This window comes from Microtus oregoni, unplaced genomic scaffold (genome assembly GCF_018167655.1).
Source record: "Microtus oregoni isolate MIOR12 unplaced genomic scaffold, Mior012 000032F_ref0000030, whole genome shotgun sequence".
NCBI classification, from domain to species: domain Eukaryota; kingdom Metazoa; phylum Chordata; class Mammalia; order Rodentia; family Cricetidae; genus Microtus; species Microtus oregoni.
Window position 1 is genome coordinate 4,003,675 of NW_024543091.1, and position 23,736 is coordinate 4,027,410.

Sequence of the window (23,736 nt, forward strand, 5' to 3'; positions counted from 1 at the left end):
ACTCTTTCAGTAAAAACGAGCTATCGTGAAAACCTACGTAGGACGAAAACTCTGATAATTGAGCCGATTGCTCGGAGTCTCATTCTGCCCATCTCTCCGTCTAAGGGAGAACGTGGGGGAAGTGAGCAGTTTACTCCGAGACTCCTTTTGTGTGCGTTGCGTGCACCATGAGGTATCATTCCTCATTTTGACGTGTGCCATTAAAAGACAGCCAGTGTAGATTACCGACTAAGCAGAAATGCCCTTATGTGTGACCTGGGCTTGTTTGGAGGTCCACATGGACCAGAAAGCAGACTTTGCCCTACAGTTTACCCTGCTGAAATGGGCAGTCACTTCATCTTACAGCGATGTAACCATGGGCATCAAGCACAGTGTTGCTGTGGACAGACTAAGTGATGTCAAGCAGCTTTTCAGCTAATTCCCTGGTTTCTAGCAGCATTGCTCAGGTTAAGTAGACGCTTGTCAGCTGGTTAAACATAACACTTTAGTTTGTTTCTGGTCTTTCTCTTTTTTCTTTCTCTAGCTTTTAAAATTGTAATGTTAGAGAATGCTTATCCTAAGTGATGTCTGATTCTAGAATTAAGAACTTCAAGTTGCCCCGAAGCCCCGGTTATGATCCCAGTACTTAAAAAAGAATTTTGTTTTTCAAAAGAAAAATAAAAACAAACCACACAAACAAAAACACATTATAGGCCTTAGATGCAGGTGTAAATTTAGGGAAGAGATCTTAGCCTCTGTCACAGAAAGATTTATAAATACATTTCAGCTGTGAACTGAAATTTTAATTTTTATATATGATGTTTACATATATGATGTTTAGAAAATGTTTACTATAGGACCATTACATTTTGCTCATTGTTACAATCAGATCCTTGTGGAATGATTTAAAACATATATAGAGGTCACCTCTTGCTGGATCCTTAATCCCCCAGCATGTCACCTAATCTTTCTGTACCATCTGGTGTCTTAATTAGAGCCCGAGAAAAGACTTCCTTGTGTAAACAGGATTATATTTGTGACCTAGGAAATAGTTGTTGTTGTTGGTTTTTAATTGTGATCATTTAAAAGACTTTACTAACACAGGCCACAGTGATTAGATGCCATGTTGTACAGCTAAAGGGAATGGACAGATTTGTTAATATATGGAGACTAGTTGCTGTATAAACCTAGGCCCTGTAGGAACCCCTCAAGTGTTTACAGATGTGGTTTCTGTACAAGCTGCAAAGCACAGCGGTGTGATGGAGGCTCAGTCTGTGTCCAGCGACGGCCACTGCTTGGCTCTAAGCCCAGAAAGCTCAGATTTGTTTTCAGGCAGGTACATGGTTAGGTATCAAACCCACCTGGGCGCAGAATGGTTGCACCCCTTGTACATTTTGTGTGTGGTGTCCTGCATCTGTCAGCACCTGGTGGAGGCCGCCAATAGAGTCTGTGTTTGACGATCTTCCTCTCCTCTCTTACAGATAGCTGCTGCCTTATGGTGGTACTTTGTATCAAAAGGAGTGGAGTATTTGGACACCGTGTTCTTCATCCTGAGGAAGAAGAACAACCAGGTCTCCTTCCTTCACGTGTACCATCACTGCACCATGTTCACACTGTGGTGGATCGGAATCAAGTGGGTGGCAGGCGGCCAAGGTGAGGACCCTGCCTGCCTTTTTGAGCGCCCCCAGCATGCCATTTAGCTTGGTTTCATGGTCAATCATCTCCGTTCATCTGCCTCTCGCTTCTTGAAAACTTCAGCTCTTCCTCTGGGAAGAATTGAGCTCCTAAAGACTTTCGCCCAAGATAAGCACAACCACAAAGCCCAAATGCCAGACAACAATATTAACTTGAGTGGGGAACGGTACTGATTGGCAGCTCTTATCCAATAGAAACGCCTCATTTTCAGTCCAAGCCCTCAGCTTACTCCTGCTCTGATATGACCTTATATGGTCTCATTGCTTCTTATTTAAGTGAACTTTGACATAGCCCATTAATGCTGAAGAGGATCAGATGTCATAGCTCTAGTCTAATCTAGTCTAGCCTCTAGTCTGGTCTTCCCGATGGCTGCAGACTAAGAGAGGTGTACATGCTGAGCTGCAAGCAGCCCTTTCCTCTGGGCACAGGGAGGTGAGCATGCTGAGCTGCAAGCAGCCCTTTCCTCTGGGCATGGGAGGTGAGCATGCTGAGCTGCAAACAGCCCTTTCCTCTGGACACAGGCTGGCATTATGTCACTATTTGCAACCTAAGCATTTCACACTTAAAAATTACTAGGAAATTTGAAGCAAAACTCAGAGTTTCAAGAAGAATTATAAATATAAACTGACCCTACAGCTCACATCACGGCAAAATGCATTACCGTGTACATACTTAATGAATATTCTAAAGAAAATAAGTTCCGTTGCATTTGACTGAGTAGGGTATCGCTAGATCTGTGTAAACGAAATGGATTCATCACTCAATATATGTAATGCTGTCATATTTAAAACTACTTAGAAAGCTAAGAAATTAGTTTTATTTCGGCACTGGTGTGCATGTTGCTATCTCTAAAGACTATAGTGTAACATATCACAAGTCTCTATAAACACTTAAAAGCATCATAGCCTCTTTCCAAGGAATTACTGCTAGGTAGGATTAAAATAGAGGAAAGTAGGGGGAAGCAGTCATTTTCTGTTTGTTGAAGCTTGCTGGAGTACCCCATTTGAGAATATACTGTTTCACAAACCTTTTGAATTTTAGCAATACACATTTTTATTTATGTGCCTTATTTCAAAAAAAAAAAGAAGAAGAGCCCTCAAAGCTAAATGGTGAGAAGTGTCAAGCTTAATTTGAGAAGCTTTCCCTGTAGCATCACTGAGCTTAGATTTGAGACTAACCTAGATGGTACGGTAGACTCATTCACTTTCCATCCCAGTGCCGTCTCTGCCCAGCATCACTTTTCTTGCAATTGCCTCTCGTTTCTCAACAGCGTTTTTTGGGGCCCAGATGAATTCTTTCATCCACGTGATCATGTACTCCTACTATGGGCTGACTGCATTTGGCCCCTGGATCCAGAAATATCTTTGGTGGAAGCGATACCTGACCATGCTGCAGCTGGTGAGTTAAATGTTTGGAAGAGTTACTTCTGGTTGTTGCCCAAAACAAAATATTTAAAATATTTGAAGTTTGTTATTTGTACAGTGCCAAGGTGTTTTACATTGTTTTTCATCACAAAACCTACTTTATAAGCAAGATGCAGCGTCAAGGCTGGCTTGGGTGAACTAGCAATAGCCACTTGCTTTATAATGCCCTTAAAGATTGGTTTCAGTACCTGTCCCTCTGACAGAAAGTCTGTAAAACTACCTGTGAACAGGATGGTTAAATATAAATATGCCACAAAGTATATAGATTCATAGGTGACTGGAAAATACTTTCCATGAATGATTTCTTTTTCCTAACTTACTATTTTCTTTGTTCTTCTTGTTCTTGCATAAATTTCCAGTTTCTCCATGTTTTGGTTCTTGCTAATAGACCCTATACATGTAGCAAAGAAAGCACGAAGCCAAGGAAGAGTAGGGGTGGGGGATGGGATCCAGCACAGGCTCGAGAGCTCTTTCTAGTTCTGTAAAACTCTGTGCTTGAAGAGCAGAGCCAAGGATTTGAACTCTTGTGTTCTAGGCAGACGGTTCTCAGCTACTCCTCCTTGTAGGGCTTCTCATTGCATCCCAGTGCAGGCATCAAAGCACTGTTCAGAACTTGGGTGTGGCCTGTAATCAAACTGAAAATGCAAATCCAAGCTGGTGGCTAATCTCCAGGCTTCAGAGTGGATTCTAATATGCTTTAATCATAGTGTACACGCAGTTTTTATCAGTGGGATCGCATTTAGAAATATCCCTCTCTGCCTTGAGTTGCTACACAGCTGCCCAACCAAACAGGAAACACAACCTTTGGGGAATGCTGGGTGTGAGGGACTCATTAGCAAAGAGATGCTCCAAGAAACTTCGCGAATTTGTGGAAGCTCTTGAGATGGTCTGTAGAACTCATGCCTCTCATTGAGAGCCAAGTGGTCCCCAGAAAATGAAAAGGGACCCAAATCATATAAATGGTATAATCTCTTGTGTGGGGGCTTGCCCCGGGCTGTCTTTGAGCTACCTCATACTCAATCACACCCTATACACACCCTATTTCGGTGCTACAGGTTCTAAGAGCCATTGTGAAATCAAAAGTTCTAAAACTTTGGATTTTTGCCATGGGAATTGTTAAATTTAATATAAACTGATCATGCATGTGAAACAAATTATCTTAATATTTAATGAAATAGAAATATGGGTAATGCTATCTTTCACAAAGAAACTATAGTTGCCCATTACATCAGATAGGATCCTGATCTTCAATTTCTGAGTCTGATTTTCTCCAAACAATTAAATAATATATGGATCTTACAATACGGTAACCCTTACTCATGCTACAGAACCTGTAATCCTGTGCCTCAGACCATTCGGTGACCAGTGCACCAGAATTTAAGTTTATTCTTTGAGCATGTCTAATGCTTTGAATTTTCTCTTCTTGAGAATTCATAAAAATTGAAGGGGATTTTTCTTTTGCATTTACTGATTTTAATTGGAATATAAGTTTTTAAAGAATGGTGTTCGTTCAGATGTAAACTTGCCTGAACCTTACCTGTCAGAGAAAGGCACTGAGCCAACTTGATGGGCTCAGGTTCATGTTTAAGTGAGCGTCCTTTTGTGACATGGGCAGAAAGAGGAGTATTTAGAAGAAGGAGGAGACCAGTAGGCAGGGGAGAAGGAGGCTGAGCCAGCTACAGGGATGCACATTTGTGACAATGTCCCCGAACCTCATTATTTTTGGGTTCCTGCCTAAAAAAATAATGAAAAGCATGACGTGAATGTATCTACTTGCTGACAGCCTAGTAAAGGAAAAGAAGTCTAAACTGTAGGAATTTAAAAAGACCCTACAGATGCTGCTGCATTACTCTTGTTGGCCATTTGTTCCCTCTCCTTAGATGCCCTTCAGTGAGTATTCAAATGTCCAATTTTGTGCCAGGGACTCAGGAACGAGCGAGGCAGGCAGAGCCCTGCCTCTGGGAGCTCCATTCTAATGAGGAGATAGACAGTCGGCAGAGACAGGATCAGCTTCAGATGGCTATCAGCTCACGTTTAAACACAAAAGCACAGTGATAGGTGGGAGATCTATGGAAAGCACTAGAATGCCCTTGCTAAGCAGGTGGCCCTGGAGCCCTGCTCTCAAGGAGGGAGAGGCAGAGACTATTGGCCTTTCATACAGTGTAACACACTTTCAAACAGCATAGTGGCTCATGACCACTGTATAGGAGACTGTGGCACCCGCTCTGGAAGCCTTTTACTACTCTGATTAAAAATGTTCCCTGTCCTGCTGCTTTTGTTTTTCAGGTCCAGTTCCATGTGACCATTGGGCACACAGCACTGTCTCTCTACACCGACTGCCCCTTCCCCAAGTGGATGCACTGGGCTCTGATCGCCTATGCAATCAGTTTCATATTCCTCTTCCTCAACTTCTACACGCGGACATACAATGAGCCCAAGCAGTCAAAAGCGGGAAAGACGGCCGCGAATGGTATTTCAGCAAATGGTGTGAACAAGTCAGAAAAGCAGCTAGTGCTAGAAAATGGGAAACCCCAGAAAAACGGAAAGCCAAAAGGAGAGTAGACTGACCTGGGCCTTAACCGGCTGACAGTGAGGAAACTCCTGTGTCATAGAAACTTTCAGGGGCAACAGAAGCAGAGGGTCTGGGGTGGGGAGAGAGGCAAATGTGGTCTGTGCACCTTCAGACTGAGCACACCTTTCCAAATGGTACCCAGATGTTTTATTTATGACGTTTTTATTTTAAACATTTTTTTTATTAGCCTTGATGTTGTCCAGACCAAAGCAGTCCCACTGTGACCTTGGAGCCCCTCCTCCTGTTCATACTCACCTCTCGAGTGGGTGAAAATGTCACCTGTCTTGTATTCACCCCTTCTTCAGTCTGAATTTTAGATGATCACAGAAACACAATTTTATGAAAAAAAAATTTTTTTTTTTTGCTAAATCACTAGTTCCCCACTGGTTGCAAACTGACATTTTCTTGTCCAGAGATAGACTGTGGATACATTTGAATTTGGATTCATTTATTGGCCCTTGTGGTCAGATCTCTCCACCCGTAGTCAGAACATTCCCTTTTGGCTGTAATTAAATTTGAAAACTCTGCTAATCTCTGTAGAATCTTAGAGGCTTGTTGATGATGATGATGATGGTGTTGGTAAAAATAAGAAAGAATAACAGTGAAATCCTGTCCCAAAGGCCACCATGACGTACGGCACAAATCACTGTGGGAAACAATTTTTTTTTTATTTTTGTGATGAGAAAGGAAGGTAGCCTTTGAATACTCCTATTATTAGCAGAAATGTATTATGAGGATCAAGATTATTGAATGATTGAAACAACTGATGTCTTTGTTAGTAACATCTACGGTAGTCACATTTACATGCAGTTAGAACTCTAAGGGTATATATTGATTTTCTCAGGCTTTCCTTGTTTTGATTTGTGGCTGTTACTGATTTTTCATATGTGGACATACACCTACCTCTTCTGTTGGAAAGAACATTTAAATACAACAAAATGAAATAAATTTTACTTAAAAAATCAAGGAGTCCTCTAATGTAAAATTTAATTTTAACTTTCAAACTTGCTTTTTTTATTATTTCATTTATGAATAGCACACACCAAGCATTTCTGCGATGTCACCCATCTCTTTCAATGTGTCTAACTTTGAGTGACGCTTACTTCCCTTGTGACTACGTTGCAGAAACCTTCTTTATAACTAGAAATGAAGTATAAATGCATTTTGGTGCAATACCTTGACTCCTTGGTGCTAACGATCGGTACACCAGTGCTTGCTGTTACAAGGTGTTACTTGTTAATGCAAGACGAGAGAAATGGGAGACCGAGCCGGGTCTCTCAAGTCAAATTCGGTGTTTACAAAAGATGTAACAGAAACGAACAACTGGAAAAAAGACGGATTTCATGAAATAGAAGCGAACAGCTGGAAAGCTGTGGAAGAGACGTTGTTCCACATGGTTTTTATATAGATTAATTTGTTGGGATGTCACAGAGGGATCATATGGAAAGAAAAAAAAATGTGACAAAAAAATCGCATGAATATTTCTGAACCTTCCAACTTTGTCAAAACTGCATGTGTAGGATGTCTGCTGTGTGTACAGACTTTCTGAATATTTTGTAAACTCTATTTATTGTGCATTGAGATTACATTTTCCACGAAGGCATGCAGTCATGAACCTTGCAGAAAATTAGCAACACATACAGTAACACAGTGTGGTCTCAGAGGCTCAACACTTTGTTTCTCGCCAGCGTGTAATGACTAGAGATGTGTGAATCTTTGTGAACATTCTGTACTGGCTTCCCAGACCCCTTCATCCCCTGCTCTCAGATTGCAGCACAATAAATACACTACTGACGTGGGAAAAGTGATTCTCTTTGTTAAGCAGTTTGTTTGTTTCTGTTCTAATTTATTTTCTGTTGCCAACTTCTTACATAGAAAAACAGTGAGACCAGATCTTGGGTCTCTGAGTTTTTGGTTCACAGTTTATTATTTTTGTACGTATTCATTCGCTTATTTTTGAGGCAGGGTGCTGCTGTGTAGCTCAGGCCGGCCATGAACTCCGCACCCACTCTCCCTCCAGAGCCCTGGGATTACAGGAGCACAGTAGAACTAAGAAGTTGTTTTTATGGTCACATTTTTTTTTAAATTAAAAATTAGCGCTATTTGTTTTCAGACATGAAACATAATCATTCTAAAAAATTTTGAGGAGGCTCTTAGAAATCTCATATTTAAATCACTTAGTCCTTATTATAAGTTTATGGAAGATGACTTTAAATGCTGAAATGACAGCCCTTCTTAATAGCTTTGACAGTTTCTGAATCATCACACAACAGTCATAGGCCTTGCTGCTGACGCCCAGTGAACGAGGCTTGCACCTCCTTTGTATTAAAATTTCTTTCATGAAAATATCTTCCTAAGTAGAAAATAGGGAATTATTAAATATTTACAAATTCAAATTCTTGACTATATTTACACATTCAAATACTTGACTATAAACACCTGAAACATCGAGCTTTCGAGTATAGTAAATGAGTGTAGCTTTTTTTCTTTTTTCTTTTTCTTTGTCTTCCTGTGCTCTTGTATCTGTTTCCTGACAGACGCTGACTAGCTGCTAGTTTCGACTTCAGCATTACTAATTCATTGATTCTTCCATTCCACACTCCAGGCATCTGAACACTCGAAAGTTTCACATCTTGAAATGTGGACTCTGCCAGTGTCACGGCCCTTGCTAGTGACTTCTGTTGTCTGTGGCCGAGGGCTGCTGCTCAGGGAAAGATCAAGAGCCACAGTGCCCTCAGAAGGAGTCCTAAAAGCCTGATGCAGGTGGATAGTCACGAGACTGTTAGGGCTTTCGGTAATTTTCCAGTTCTATCTCCTAAAGAGCAGAAAGAAAGAAACCAGACATTATAACAGAGTCATATAGCTGTCCCTTGGGTGGCACTTGGTGGCGATGTTGCTTACTTGTGCCCCTGGATTCCCCAGCTTGAAATAAAAGCTATGGTTAGCAGAGCCATTGGCCTGCTCCTGGAGCTTCCGCAGGCCCCAGGCTGCCTGTCAGGCTGGTGTGTGTCTCCCATATCTGAGAAGATGGTGTTAATGAGGCCTACACGGGAGAGAGGATGCAGATGGTGACAGACTGAGATAGTCTGTCCCTTGTGTTTATGTCTGACAGCATAAAGGGATTTTCCTAATAAATGCAAACATATTTTTAATAATCTGGAGCTTACCAGTGTTGATGGTTTTGCTTTGTTTCCAGTTTATTACACATATCTTGGATACAGCTAAGCTGTTCTCTCAGCTCTTTCCTCCTTACAGTCTTTCCTCAACCATCTGAACTCCCCTGCTCCCTCCCTGCCTTTCCATACTTTGATCCTCTGCTTAGTTTAAAATTCCTTGCTTTGTGTTTGCCAGGGGGCGAAGGGAAACTGGCTAGAACTCCCTTGTCACCTGTGATACATTAGATTTAATGTATCTCTCCTCCCTGTGAGGAAAGGATCCTAAGAACCAGTCTTTCAAGAATAATGATTACCTAGCTATTTGGAAATGAGGGAGTGTGGGTAGACGGTGAGTCTTGCATGATATGGAAGCATTATGCTAACAAGTCGTGCCCCACCTTGTGGCTTATGTTCTGCTGTCCTTAATCTGGGCATCCTGGACAACACATTCCATAGGCATATTATATAGTTAAGAGCATTAGCTCTTCATACATGCTTTCTCATATATATATATATATATATATATATATATATATATATATATATCTCTCCCAGTGATGGGTATCAAACTAAGGCTTCATGCATGCTAGGCAAGATTTCTACCCTTGAACTACATCCCTAGATTTTACGTTTCTCTAATTTCAGTTCAAATTAGGAAAACTTTTAAAGATGTTCCATGATCACAAAAGAGAAAGTAACTTCTTCACCTTTGTATTTGAGGGGTGGCAAGGGGCGGGAAGCTGTGGTTTGGCTTGAAGAATTATGTTGTTTTCTGCACTAAGAAAATATCCTGGGGCTTGGAGCAAAAGAGCAATGGCAGATGAGTTTGAGGAACAGATTTCTTACAGTAGAGACCTCATCCTAGAGGTCTACCCTAACGGTTGATTACATCGTAATTCTAGCTCCGTCTTTGTTAGTGTGCTAGACATTTACTGGCACAATGAGCTCTCTCTGCTTTCCCTCAGCATAGCAGAGACTGGAAAGCTAAATTTACATTCCTTAGATTCCTTTGTGTTTCTCTGACAACTTCAACTTTTGTCAGCACAAGGTAATCAATTGAAATTTTAAGAAGGCAGAGGACACAGGTACATCTTGTGGTACAGATAAAACATGGGCTCTTCAGGACAATTGGCAACAACTGGCCTCTGTGCTCTGCTGCCTACATCAGTGTTGTGGTTGCAGACAGTTACGGTAACGGCAGACACGGCAGACTTAGTCATGCGCATTTGAAGTCAGAGTCAAAGCTAAAGGAGGTTTTCTGACCATGTTTCCAAGTTACTAATAATTGTAAGAGCATTTAATTCTGAGAGAGAGAGAGAGAAAGAGAGAGAGAGAGAGAGAGAGAGAGAGAGAAAGAATGCCTATGTGTATGTCTGGGGTACCTTGAATGGTATCTGTTTCATACATTGAATTTCATACATGTAACTCAGCATGTGTGCAGCACTAAACATGATCAAGAAATGGTTCTAAAGATTATATGGAATTAGTTGCCTGCCTTAGTTGAGTTTACAGGGAGCAGTAATTTATGGGAAATGCGGTAATATTTTCACCAGGCTCATCGCTAAGTCATCTAGAATGGAACTGGAATTAAAGGTGACCACTTGGCAGGTGGCAGGCTGCCACACTGTAGCATCGTGATGCAATGAGGATCTCAAGGACAGTGACAAGGCTGCTCCTGCTTGCACTGCAGAGCACGGAGAGGTAGCTCCCACCTTCAGTTCTTGGTTCAGGGTAGGACAAGGAGCCTCTACAACTGCCTCAAGGGGCTCTCAAGTACTTTGTAGTTGCAGACCAGAAATGCCTCCAAACGAGATCCAAAGTTTATTCCTATAGGAGATAAAAACTTAAGTTCACAACTTAAAGAGTCTAGCAAATGTTGTCGTATTGGTTGTGAAACAAGGATACAAGAATTGCATTGTGAGTATTGAGTAGATATGGCTGCATTTGATAACCTGAATCTCTCAATCCTGTTGGCCTTGCCTGGTCAGGTAAAGCAGTCCCCCTCTTTTATCGGGTGCCATAGGCCTTGGTTACATAGACTCTTACAAGTTTAGCTGAGGTAGCTACCCCACAAAGGGAGGCTGGCCCTTCCCATGCTGCTCCTCTCTGTGCCGTTGCATCCAGGAAAATTGCATGGCATGCTTCAGGGAAACTGTCCTGGTGGGAGATGGTGGACAGTGGCAGGATTTGGCAGATTTTGGTCTGGAGTAACACATAATCATAGATTCTCAGGAGCTAACATTGAAAACATTTGTAGAATGAACTGAGGTTATCAATAGATGTATAACGTACCAGAAATTCTTGAGTTGAGGATAGCATTCTCCAGGAAGGAGTGGCTTAATGGTTTGTCAATTGTCTAACCGAACCTGGACTTACAGCCTTGATTAAAATATGATGAAATCAGAAAGGCATTCGAGTAACATGCCGGCGAGAATCAAAAGACTTATATAGCTAGTAAGGTTGGGGGTTTTACCATATGTGACCCATTTGGCCATTCTCTCCCTGTTTGATAAGACTACCAACATGCTTAGAAAAGTGCTTAGTGGCTACTTCCTGTAGGATGGGGATGATGGGGAGAGGAAGCTGTCTCTGAAGTGGCCCTGGCCCCTTCAGTGAGAAGGATAGTGTCACAGGCTGGAAAGGTACCTACATGCCAGTGATAGTGTGGCCATAGCTATCATCACAATAGTAGAGTCAGAAAGAACATTCCAATGGCTTAGCTCGAGGATATGACTATTATTGATTATGATGTGCCTGGGACAGAAATAAATGGGCAGCTTAATAAAGTCCCCTTGATTGATGTAACTGACAGGCAATTTGGTGGCCTCAGGCCTGAGTTGCCACAGTGGTGAGGAACATACCCTTACCAATTTCCTATCTGATCCAGAGCAGAGACTTGGAGCTCCCTTCTTCCATTTCCCTTCCTCCCTCCCTCCCTTCCTCCCTCTCCCTCCCTCCTTCCCCTCCTCCCTTTTCTTCTTGCATGTGCCTAGGATGGTTGCCTAGGCTGGTCTTGTGGTTTTGGGCTTCAGCTTTTCTCCTACCTCGGCTTTCTGAGGGCTAAGGCTGTAGGCATGCCCCGTGATGTCTGACTGCAGAGTGACCTCAGTGAAGGGATTTCCCAGGACGGTCCATGAGGATACCTTATAAATCTTCGACCTTTCATCAAGAGAGAAGAGAAGCAGTTTGCGGGGTACACTGAAGCATGCAACAGCTCCACCATCAAGCACCCAAGTTAATAATAAGGCCACCAGTCAAAATGGGGGTATTAGAGGCCAGGTGGCAAATGGAATTCTGGCCTGAGTCCATCCCACTGGGGCACATTGACATACACCTTCCCAGTGACCACATGTACAGCTAAATTAAACACACCATCTTTCTTGGGTCCCGCACTGCTTCCCCAGCTCATGAAATGAGGACAGGAGTGGTATGGGAGGCCAAGTCAAAGAACACTTTCTGCTAGTTGGAACAGTAGGCCAAAGTAACGAGCGCCACCTTACCTGGTAATGTCAGCTGTCGACTTTGCCCTCCTGAAGGTCTGAGAGAGTCAAGGTAATGGGTTCTGTCACGTTCTCATTTAACTCTTCCTGCTTTTCCTGAAGAGAAAAATAAGATTCTTGGAGAATGACACTTCATATAGGAGGAAAAATACAAGGTAAATTCAAGGATCATGTGTTGCAGGGAGGTCGCTTGTTCTTCCCAGCCGCCCGGCCAGCTTAGACCAGCAATAATCACACAGAAACTGTATTAACTGAATCACTGCTTAGCCCATTAGCTTTAGCTTCTTATTGTCTAACTCTTATATTAATTTAACCCATTTCTATTCATCTGTATATCGCCATGTGGCTGTGGCTTACCAGATAAAGATCCCAGTGTCAATCTCTGGCGGCTCCATGGCGATTTTTAACTCCACCTTCCTCCTCCTATGCTATAGGCCAAGCTAGTTCTTTATTCATTAACCAATAAAAAGCAACACATAGACAGAAGGACCTCCCACAGCAGTCATGACATTAGTAAAGTTTATGCCACATCTGTTGACCTGTAGAAGGCTGACACTCCCTCCGGAGTAAGCGAATTGCTGCTGTCTACCGGCCATCAGTAGTAAAGAACCACCACGTGCCTTTTGTAATAACACACACATTTGAGGGTGTTGCTCTTTCTCCTTAAGTAGGACATTAGCTTACCAGGTCTGAATGGGGTCAAAGGCAAGAAAAGGATTTGCAGCACCACGAATTGCAGTGCAAGCTACTCTTCTGTTTAAGACCGAGGAGCCAACATATTAAATGGTGTTGAAAGTGTTTGACAGAAAGTTGTTCTGGGGGTGACAGGTGAAAGCTCTTGATTTAGAATCAAGGTACAATCCTTTAGGTTTGGGGTAAAAAGCCACGATCTAGTCCCCAAATTATTAAGAAACAGACCCAAGATTAGGCTTGGGCTTTGCTTTGCATTTGTGTATCTGACTACAGAACATGAAATGATCCTGCAAACTGAGCTGCTCACCCTGGCCTAGGTGTTATCTGACCCACCATCTCATAAGCCAGAGCAGGCACAGCAGTGTTCCCTCCTCGAGTGGGAGGCTGTGAGGGCGCAGGGACATGGCCTGAGCTGCCCTGAGATTACCAACGTGCCTTGCCCTGGCTGCACACCTCATCTTCCTCACACCACAGTTCCACCTCACAATATTTCCATTCAGAGCTTTATTTAAATACTGGCTGACAGACTGCACACTTCTGATACATGTCCTGAAATGCTAAGCCACACTGACTACATTATTTCAGCTCCTTCTTTGGCTTCAATGTGGCCCTCAAATTCATATGGAGGTTGAAATTTAAGTCATGAAGTCATGTGTTAATGGTATTTGGAGGTGGGATCTTTGGGCCAGAGAGATTTGCCCCTCATGAATGAATGTAGAATGGATCAAGTGTGGCTTTGTTATGTAAGTGAACTCTTTGGCTAGCTTGCTCTGTTACATGATATCTTGTATCATGTCTTAACTCTGTAGGAAGACCCTCTCCATATGCCAAGCAATCTTCCAAGACCTTAATCTCATTAACCTGTTTCTTTGTGAAATATCCACAGTGTGGAATTTTGCAACAGCCCCTGAAAATGGAAAACGACAGTGAGCTCTCTGGCCAGCTGGCCTCCGGTTGATTTCAGTCAACAGGTCATGACCAGGTGACCCAAAGATTCCAGAGTGAGAAGGATTCTTCCATGCCTTCTCCCTACTCTCTCCAGCTCAGGCCTCTCCCTCAAAAACAGAGCATCTGCTGGTAAAGCCTCTTCCCTCCTTCTCACAGAGTGTCCCTTTCTGCTCCTGCACTTCTCGGAGAACAGCACTCAACTCTTGCTCATGTCCCTGAACCTCAATTCTCCCAGTTTATTCCTTACTTTCTGCCTCCACTTCTACACACCAGCTTTCACTAGAGCTTCTTCACACAAGCCAGTTGGGGGCGGAATTCTGATTTATGCTGGGCCCCTTCTTGAGAAACTGGAAAAGAAAATAAACTTGGCTTACAAATTATTTTGTGTAACAAGCAAACACCAGTTGGAAATCGGCTGTGACAGCATTATAACTGAGCTTGTGAGTTGTCCCCAAAGAGATGCCTTGGTGGTTAAGTGTGTGAAGACATGAATTCAAATACCCAACACCCACATAAGAAGCCAGGCATGCAAGACACACACACACACACACACACACACACACACACACACACACACAAGATGGCCCCAAGAGATGTGTGGAAAACTTTCTGGGAGAAGACATTAGGCTGTACATCTGCTCGGTGATTTTTTCTAAAAGTAAAAATGGCCAGAATTGCCCATTTGGTAATTGTTTGGCCAAATTATGAAGAACCAGGAAAGACTAACATTGAGGACTGGTGACAAGGGGTCCTGTGACATTCTGAATGTGACAAATTTTGTTTTCTGTGTGGATGTTCACTGTCCAGAGGCCTTTAACAAATGCCAGGTTATCTATCCATTGCTTTCTCTAGTCAGCTTATGTTTACTCTGTAGCTTATGGGCAAGAGATTGATTGTATAGTGGACTGAATTGTAGCCTCCAGAGCTTAGACATGTCACCAATCTTGGGAAAAAAATGTATTGTAGATGTGATGAAGAGTCTTTTTTCCAACTTTTTAAATTGTTTTTATTCAGCTATGTATTTTTCTCCATTTCCCTCTCTTCCTTCTCCTCCTGTTCTACCGTCTCCCAAGATCTTCAAGCTCCCAATTTACTCAGGAGATCTTGACTTTTTTCTACTTCCTGTGTAGATTAGAGCCATATATAATGTGGCATTCCTCTCTGTATGCTGTGAATACCATTAGTTAATAAAGAAACTGCTTTGAGCCTATAGCAGAGCAAGGTAGAACACAGCTAGGGAGGGAAAACTAAACTGAATGCTGGTAGAAAGAAGGCAGAGTCAAAGAGACAGATGCCAGAATTTTACCTGGTAAGCCACAGCCACATGGCGATACACAGATTAATGGAGATAGGGTTAATTTAAGATATGAGCTAGCCAGAAATATGCTTAAACTATTGGCCAAACAGTGTTGCAAATAATATGGTTTCTATGTGATTATTTTGGGGCTGAGCAGCTGGTAACAAAACAAGCGGCCTCCTACAACACCATAAATGTCTCTCTTAGGATCTTCTTTGTTGTCTATGTTCTCTGGGATTGTGAATTGTAAGCTGTTTTTTCTTTGCTTTACATCTAAAAGTCACTTATGAGTGAGTACATATTATATTTGTCTTTCTTTCTAGGTCTGGGTTACCTCATTCAATATGATGTTTTCTAGATCCATCCTTTTGCCCTCAAATTTCAAGATGTCATTATTTTTTTCCACCGAGTAGTACTCCATTGTGTAAATGTACCATATTTTCTTTATCCATTCCTCAGTCGAGGGGCATTTAGGTTGTTTCCAGGTTCTGGCTATGACAAATAACGCTGCTGTGAACATAGTTGTCACAAGTCTTCCTTGAATCCTCTCCAGTATGAGGCATGGTCCTGCCCTGAACTCAGACCTCACCATTCAATGAGTTTGCAGCCCAGTTTGCATAGGAGATTGTAGCGGCATAAATAAATGCAGGCAGATTGTAAAGAATATATACAGCTTTAATGAAGAAATAAACTTACAGGACCAAGGTTCCCGTGGAGTACAGGAAACAGAAGTAAACATTTGCCCGAGGCAAGCCCGCCCCCTAAGGGGCTGGCTTAACCCTACAGGAGATGCTTGTCTCTGCCTCCTGGAGCAAGGATTACAAATGGCCTCTACACCTGCTTGACTTCTGTTTGGTTTCTGAGAATCTGAATTTCAGTCCTCACCCTTCACAGCAAGTGCCTTACCCACCGAGCCTTCTCCCTGGCCCAGAGTTTTTTTTGTTGTTGTTTTTCCTAACATTTTAATTGGAGAAATTTTCAAAAACTGTCTTGTTCCCTTGGTTGCATTTGTTTTGTCTGTGGTCAGATAGTTGGTGTACGTATTCTGTTCTGTCTATCTTAGGGCTGTGTAACTCTCAGGCTGATGTTCCTGTTCGAGTATGACACAAGACAAAGACTGTAGTCATGCAGGGTGTGCTGGCTGTGAAGACATACTTCGTGTGAGTGGGCAAGGCTGCCACCCTGAGGGCTTCCCAGTGCCAGAAGGAAGAGACTCTGTTGTGGAAATTCATTCTGCCCATAGTTTTGGGGTACCAGCCTTAGGGCATGGCTTCTATGTATGGATGTGATCTCTTATAAGGAAGAGGAGGAGGCTCTCTTGCTCTCTTGTGTGGTGGAAAAGATCCGATCACTGCATCCGTCATTGACCCCAGGGCCACTTCTCTACCTTGCTGTTATTCATAAGTATTCCTTAATAAATCTTTGCTATCCTTTTATTCCGGCTCCCGTAGATTCACATAATGTCGCCTACAAGACTCCACATCTGTTTGAATTTAGTTTGTTTTCTATCATGGTGACAAAGCACCATAACCAAGGCAACCTGTAGAAGAAAGTCTAACTGGTTGTATAGTTCAGAGAGTTAGAGTGAAGCTGAGAGCTCACATCGTGAACTGCAAACACAAAGCTGAGAGAGTGAACTCCAATTGTGCAAGCCTTTAAACCCTTGAAGCATACCTCCAGTGACATACCTCCAACAAATCCACACCTCCTAAACCTTCTCTAACAGTGCCCCAAACTGGGGACTGAGTATTCAAATGACCAAGTTATCAGGAGACACCTCATTTAAACCACCACATATACCAACCCACTTCTCACTATAATCCTTTTAAAAGAGTTCTGAAAAATGGAAGTTAATTGATGGAATGAACTTCATGGCTGAGGGTGATAACCAGGAAGTGATGGCTGAGGGTCTCTGTATAAGTTTTCCTAAATCCATCTACTTTTTCAGACCTGCTTCCCAGTGTTTGGGAACCATGGGAGAAAAGCTTTCTGCTTCTTTCACAAGACCTCTCTTTGAGTGAATTTTGTCTTTAACAGCTAAGGATCTGCCTTCTATCTTATCAAAAGTTATTGAAATTTACCTGCTGTGATTCCTTTACCGCTAACATGGGTTTGACATTTTGCTCATCTCTGCTATATATTTAGCAGAGCTATCAGAGGATAGAAAATCAAGGGTGAGCTTCTCCTGTTATCCAAAATAATAAAAAAAAACACCTCATTGATATTTCTCAAAATGAAACCAAAAGCAGTTTTTGAATTGAGAGAGATTAAAATCTGAGCTTTGTCGCTTAGGTGTAACCTGGAACAAGAAACTGAGTCTTTCTGGGTCTGTTCCAAATGTAGCTAATGATATCTAACTCAACATAAGTAAAAATGTGTATCTAGTCTTTAGTTTGTATGAAACTCAGAATTGTACAGAGGTTCTGCTCATCCTCCATTTCCTAAAATAGTTTTATTATTATTTACTAGTTTGTTTTATCACAGTTCTGGAGAAAGTTGGGTGTTTTGCACAGTTATTACTATTTCCACAGTAGTAAAAAGGAAGTGAATTATAGCCTATTTTTTAGTAAAGTATCCCAATCTGACTTTTAACTTCATTTCCAAAAAAGGTTATATTAGCTAGTTACAACAAGAAACTAACCACTTATCACATGATTAAGCTGATATTAGGATATTTTTCTTTTTTTCTACTTACAGCTTAAAGCGTACTTCTGAAATAGCTTTGCTGTATCTAGCAAAATTGTTAATAACAATTTAAAAGCAAACATTTGCACCGTGTTTATTGACTGCTCTTTAGAAGATTGCCTGCACTGTTTTTTTATATAACATAGCACATTATGACATCACCAATAGTTGGAATGATATGATTTGATGCCTCTTGGAAAACATACACACACACACACACACACACACACACACACACAGAGAGAGAGAGAGAGAGAGAGAGAGAGAGAGAGAGAGAGAGAGAGAGAAACTTTCCAGTTAAAGAGTATTTGAAACATTAATTGTACCCCCGAATTTATGATACTATTGACTGCATATCGATGGCTTAAAGTTTGAATTTTGACAAAGAAAATCACAGTGGGAAGAAATCATGACTTATGCACTTAACTTTATTTAATAGCAAAACAAACCTAAATAACTTTCCGTATTAGCTCTTTCCACTTTATAGAAGGAACTAATGTGCACCTGTTGTGGCATGCGGGTGGAATAGCAGGAAAGATAATCAGATTAAGGGTTCATGGTCAGACACTGTGACAATAATAGAAATTAATGACTGTAAATCCTAAGGAGCCTGCCATAGATCCCCGGCTCAAGGAACATTGCTAATACCATACCCTTCGCTCTGTGCATCTCCAAACCTCTTACGGTTTCAGCATTAGGACACCAAAAATGTTTATTCTCTGGGAATTGTGCTGTATGCCTCAGCTGCTTGGTAAACTAAGGCAGGAGACTCACTTAAGCACAGAACTCCAAGACCACCCTTCAGACCCTGCCTCATTTTTAAAAATTATGACTTGGGGAGCACAGACACCTCAGCGTTTAAGACCCAGGTTGGGTTCCCAGCTCACGACTGCCTGTAACCCCAAGAGTATGCACACATAACACATTAAAAAGAAAACAAACCATTAAAAGGGCTGATAACCATCTAAACAAAATTATACCATTGGTGTTGTTTTCCATACACTCAGTTTCTTTGAAGAGATATGTAAAAATTTCATTATTTGGTTTCTAGCCATAAATAAAGGACATTGAGCTTATAATTCATGTTCCTAGAGAAGCTAAATAAGAAGATGAATCCAAAGACAAACACATAGGCATCCTCATGAATATTAACCTTCATCAGGTGATGAAAGGAGACAGAGACAGAGACCCACATGGGAGCACCGGACAGAAATCTCAAGTTCCAAATCAGGAGCAGAAGGAGACAGAGCACGAGCAAGGAACTCAGGACCATGAGGGGTGCACCCACACACTGAGACAATGGGGATGTTCTATCAGGAATTCACCAAGGCCAGCTGGCCTAGGTCTGAAAAAGCCTGGGATAAATCCGGACTCGCTGAACATAGCAGACAATGAGGAACACTGAGAACTCAAGAACAATCGCAGTGGGTTTTTGATCCTACTGCACGTACTGGCTTTGTGGGAGCCTAGGCAGTTTGGATGCTCACCTTACGAGACCTGGATAGAGGTGGGCGGTCCTTGGGCTTCCCACAGGTCAGGGAACCCTGATTGCTCTTCGAGCAGATGAGGGAGGGGGACTTGATCGGGGGAGGGGGAGGGAAATAAGAAGCGGTTGCGGGGAGGAGGCAGAAATCCTTAATAAATAAATAAATAAATAAATAAATAAAAATACCCTTAAAAACAGACTTCATTTTTTTAAGAGTGAGTTCAGGTTCATGGAGGAAAATTGAGCAGAAATATACACCTGCCCTGCTTCATGACTTCCACTGATTCTTAACAAATTGATAGTTCACATTAGGGTTCACTTTTGGTGTTATATAAACCACATGGTCATGCATTCACCCTTATCTTATCATACAGAATAGATTCAGTGCCCTGAGAGCCCTTTGTGATCTGCCTGTTCTCCCCTCTCTTCCTCCAAACCTGGCTGGCAATGATGACTCTTTTTGCTGCCTTCATGTTTATACCTTTAGCAGAATGTCCCATAGTGGGAAGGACATGCTGGTCTTTCAGATAGGGTTATTTCAGTTTGTATGGGTTTAACACCTCGTCCATGTTTTCCCATGGTTTGATGGCTCGTTCTCCCTTATCACTGACTTCCTTCCCATTATTTGGATGGAACAGTGTTCCCTTACCAAAGTACTTCCTGCTTGTCTCTACATTCGGGCAATTAAAACTGCTTGCCCATATCTGCATTCAGGTATTTATATGTATGTAATTTTCATGTATTTGGAGCAAATATTAAGAAATGTGATTGTTGGTAACAGTACTGCTTAGTTTTGTGAGAACTGCCAAATTTATTCCATACTGGTAGGCCCATTTTGCATTCCTGCCATCAATGGTGAGTTCCTGTTGCCCCTCGGCCTTGGTGCTTCCAGTATGGTCCCTGTTCTAGATTTTTACCATTCTTGTAGGTCTTATGGCTCTATCTCATTTCTGCTTTAATTTGCTTTTTTCCCGAGGACATGTGATATGAAGCATCTTATGTATACTTATGTATTTTTTTTTTAAAAAAAAAACAGGTATCTTTTTTCTCTAGGTCAAAAACCTACTAGATTTTCTTTTTGCCTATTTTCAATTGGTTTGTTAATTCCATGCCTCCTTTTTCAGGATAGACTTGGGCTTTGAACATATTAGTCAAAGCTACCACTGATTCAAACTGTCCTGGATTGTTAATTGTCTTATTGTTGAATTTTAAGGGTTCTCTCTGAGTTTGGGATAACAGGCTTTACCATATGTATCTCTTAAAAGTGTTTAATCAATCTACTTCAAGACCCAGTGTTACCACTCATGGGCATATACCCAAAGGATGCTCTGCCATATCACAAGAACACTTGTTCCCTATGTTCATAGCAGCTTTATTCATAGTAGCCAGAAACTGGAAACAACCTAGACGTCTCTCAACCAAAGGATGGATGAAGAAAATGTGGTCCATTTACACAATGGAGTTGTGTTTAAAACAATGACATCATGAAATTTGCCAGCAAATGGATGGACCTAGGAAAGAACAGCCCGAGTGAGGCAATCTAACACAGAAGACAAACAAGGTATGTATGTACTCATTTATAGGTGGATATCAGCCAGAAAGTAAAGGATAACCACACTACAATCCATAGACCCAAAGACCCTAAGTAAAAAGGAAGGGCTCAAGAGAGGACACGTGAATCTCACTGCAAAGGGGAAATAGAATAGAAATCACAGGTGGACAGATGGAGAGGTCTGGATGGGGTAGGCATGGGAACAAGAGAGATCAGGTGGTAGGAGGAGGGGGGGAGGGAAGGGAGGGAGAGAGAACTGGGAAAGGCAACTGGAACCAGGGACATCTCTGGGATGAGCTAGAAACCCAGTGCAATGGAAACTGCCAGGAATCTATCAGGGTGACCCTAGCTAAGATTCCTAGCAATCGGGTATATGGAAGCTGAACCAGGCATCTCATGTAACCAGGCAAGGCTTACAGTGGAGGGATTAGGACTCCAGCCCAGTCACATAACCTCTTATCTATAATTTCCTCTGACTACAAGATATGCTGGGACAAAGGTAGTGCAGAAATTGTGAGAGTGGCCAGCCAATTGAGACCCATACCATGAGAGGAAGCCCACCCTGACAACGCATTGAGGGCCAGGACCCAGAGGCTACACAGCCCAGACACCTAGGGTAGAACCACACATGACTGGTTAAAAAAGTCAATGAAATAAATCTTGATGATATTCTGCTATACTCATAGATCATTGCCTAGTCATTTGTCATCAGAGAGGCGTACCCAGCAACTGATAGAAACAGATGCAGAGACCCATAGCTGAAGATTAGGTGGACCTTGGAGAAGCCTGTGGAAGAGGAACAAGAAGGATTATGGGAGCCCAAGAGAACAAGGGCCGCATGGGAAAACACACAGAGTCAACTGACCTGGGCTCATGGAGGCTCACAGAGACAGAACTGCCAACCAGAGAACTTGCAAGGGCCCTCTGTACATGTTAGAGTTGGGTGGCTTAGTCTTCCTATAGGACTCCTGGCAGGGGAAGTGGGGGCCGTCTCTAACTTTGCTGTCTGTTCTTAAAACACTTTCCTCCTGCTGGGTTGCCTCATTCAGCCTTAATAGGAATGGGGATATCTAGTCTTGCTGCAACTTGATATCCTGTGGATGGTTGATACACATGGAAGGCCTTTCCTGAAGGGAAGAGAAAGAGAGTGGATGTGGGGAGGCAGACGATTGGGGAGAGGGACTAAAGGGAGAGAAGGGAGAGGAAGGAGGGGAAACTATGATCAGAATGGGGAAAACTAATTAATTAAAAATTTTTTTCACTTTTTTTTTTTTTTTTGTTTTTGTTTTTCAAGACAGGGTTTCTCTGTAGCTTTGGAGCCTGTCCTGGAACTAGCTCTTGTAGACCAGGCTGGCCTTGAACTCACAGAGATCTGCCTGCCCCTGCCTCCTGAGTGCTGGAATTAAAGGCATGCGCCACCACCACCTGGCAAAAATTAAATTTTTAAAAAAGTGTTTTGGCCTACTCTGTAGGTTGCCATTTGATATGTCATATTTTTAGTTAAGTTATATATTATTCTTTAGGATCTACAAACGGGACAGATTGTATTTTTAAATTATTGTATTTTTAAATGTTGGAGGTAAGTTATGACCTTGTAAATATATTAAGTTACAATAATAATAATACATTTTTTATCTAATACATGGCCTCTGCTTTTTAGAAAGATCAATCATAGACATAATAGACATTTAGAATTAACTGTTACATTTTTAAAATTAATTTACTTATTTATTTTAAAAAGAAAACAATCTTTTTTCATTTTATATACTAATCCCAGTTCCCACTCCCTCTCCTCCGCCCCCTCTCTTCACCTAGCTCCCCCACCCCACCCCCTATCCACTCTCCAGTGAGGATAAGGCACATTGCTCTGGGGAAGGTCCAAGGCCCTCTCAGCCATATTTAGGCCAAGCAAGGTATCCATCCAAAGAGAATAGGTTCCAAAAAAGCCAGTACAAGCAGTAGGGATACATTCTGATGCCACTGCCAGTGCCCCAGCCATACAACTGTCACCCACATTCAGACAGCTGTTTTCTTCCCTGTCGGGCTGGAGTTGGTGAGCTCCCATTAGCTCAGGTAAACTGTTTCAGTGGGTGTCCCCATCATGGTCTTGACCTCTTTTCTCATATTCTCACTCCTCCCACTCTTCCACTGGATTTTGGGAGCTCAGTCCAGTGCTCCAATGTGGATCTCTGCCTCTGTTTCCATCAATTGTTGGATGAAGGTTCCATGGTGATATTCAAGATATTCATCAGTCTAACTACAGGGCAAGGCCAATTCAAGCACCCTCTCCTCTACTGCTTAGAGTCTCATCTGGGGTCATTCTTGTGAATTCCTGGGAATTTCTCTAGTGCCAGGTTTCTTGCTAGCCCCATAATGGCTCCCTCAATCAACATATCTCTTTCCTTGTTCTCATCTCTGTCCCTCCTCCATCTCAATTGTCCTGCTCCCTCAAGTTCTCCTCGCCACTCCCCTCCTACTTCACCCTCCCATCCTCCCCTTATGTCAGCCCTACTCCCCCCACCCCATGCTCCCAATTTTGCCAGATGATCTCATCTGTTTCCCCTTTCCAGGTGGATCCATGCTTTCATTAAGGTTCACCCTGCCCCTCAGCCTCCCTAGGATCATGAACTATAGGCTCAATATCCTTTGCTTTACAGCTAGTGTCCAGTTGTTAGTGAGTATATAGCATGTTCATCTTTCTGGGACTGAGTTACCTCACTCAAGATGTTTTTTTTTCTAGTCCCATCCAT

The 23,736-nt window shown here is 42.2% G+C and overlaps 1 protein-coding gene across 1 annotated transcript in view; it reads left to right on the forward strand.

Moving 5' to 3' along the window:
* The window catches only part of Elovl4 (ELOVL fatty acid elongase 4), a 28,180-nt gene extending 21,541 nt beyond the window's left edge, over nucleotides 1-6,639 (forward strand). The window contains exons 4-6 of the mRNA XM_041679873.1: nucleotides 1,461-1,632; nucleotides 2,945-3,072; nucleotides 5,385-6,639. Coding sequence (XP_041535807.1) covers nucleotides 1,461-1,632; nucleotides 2,945-3,072; nucleotides 5,385-5,660 — 576 coding nt within the window. The 3' untranslated portion in view covers nucleotides 5,661-6,639. The remainder of the gene's footprint in view (nucleotides 1-1,460; nucleotides 1,633-2,944; nucleotides 3,073-5,384) is intronic.
* Nucleotides 6,640-23,736: the final 17,097 nt, after the last annotated feature.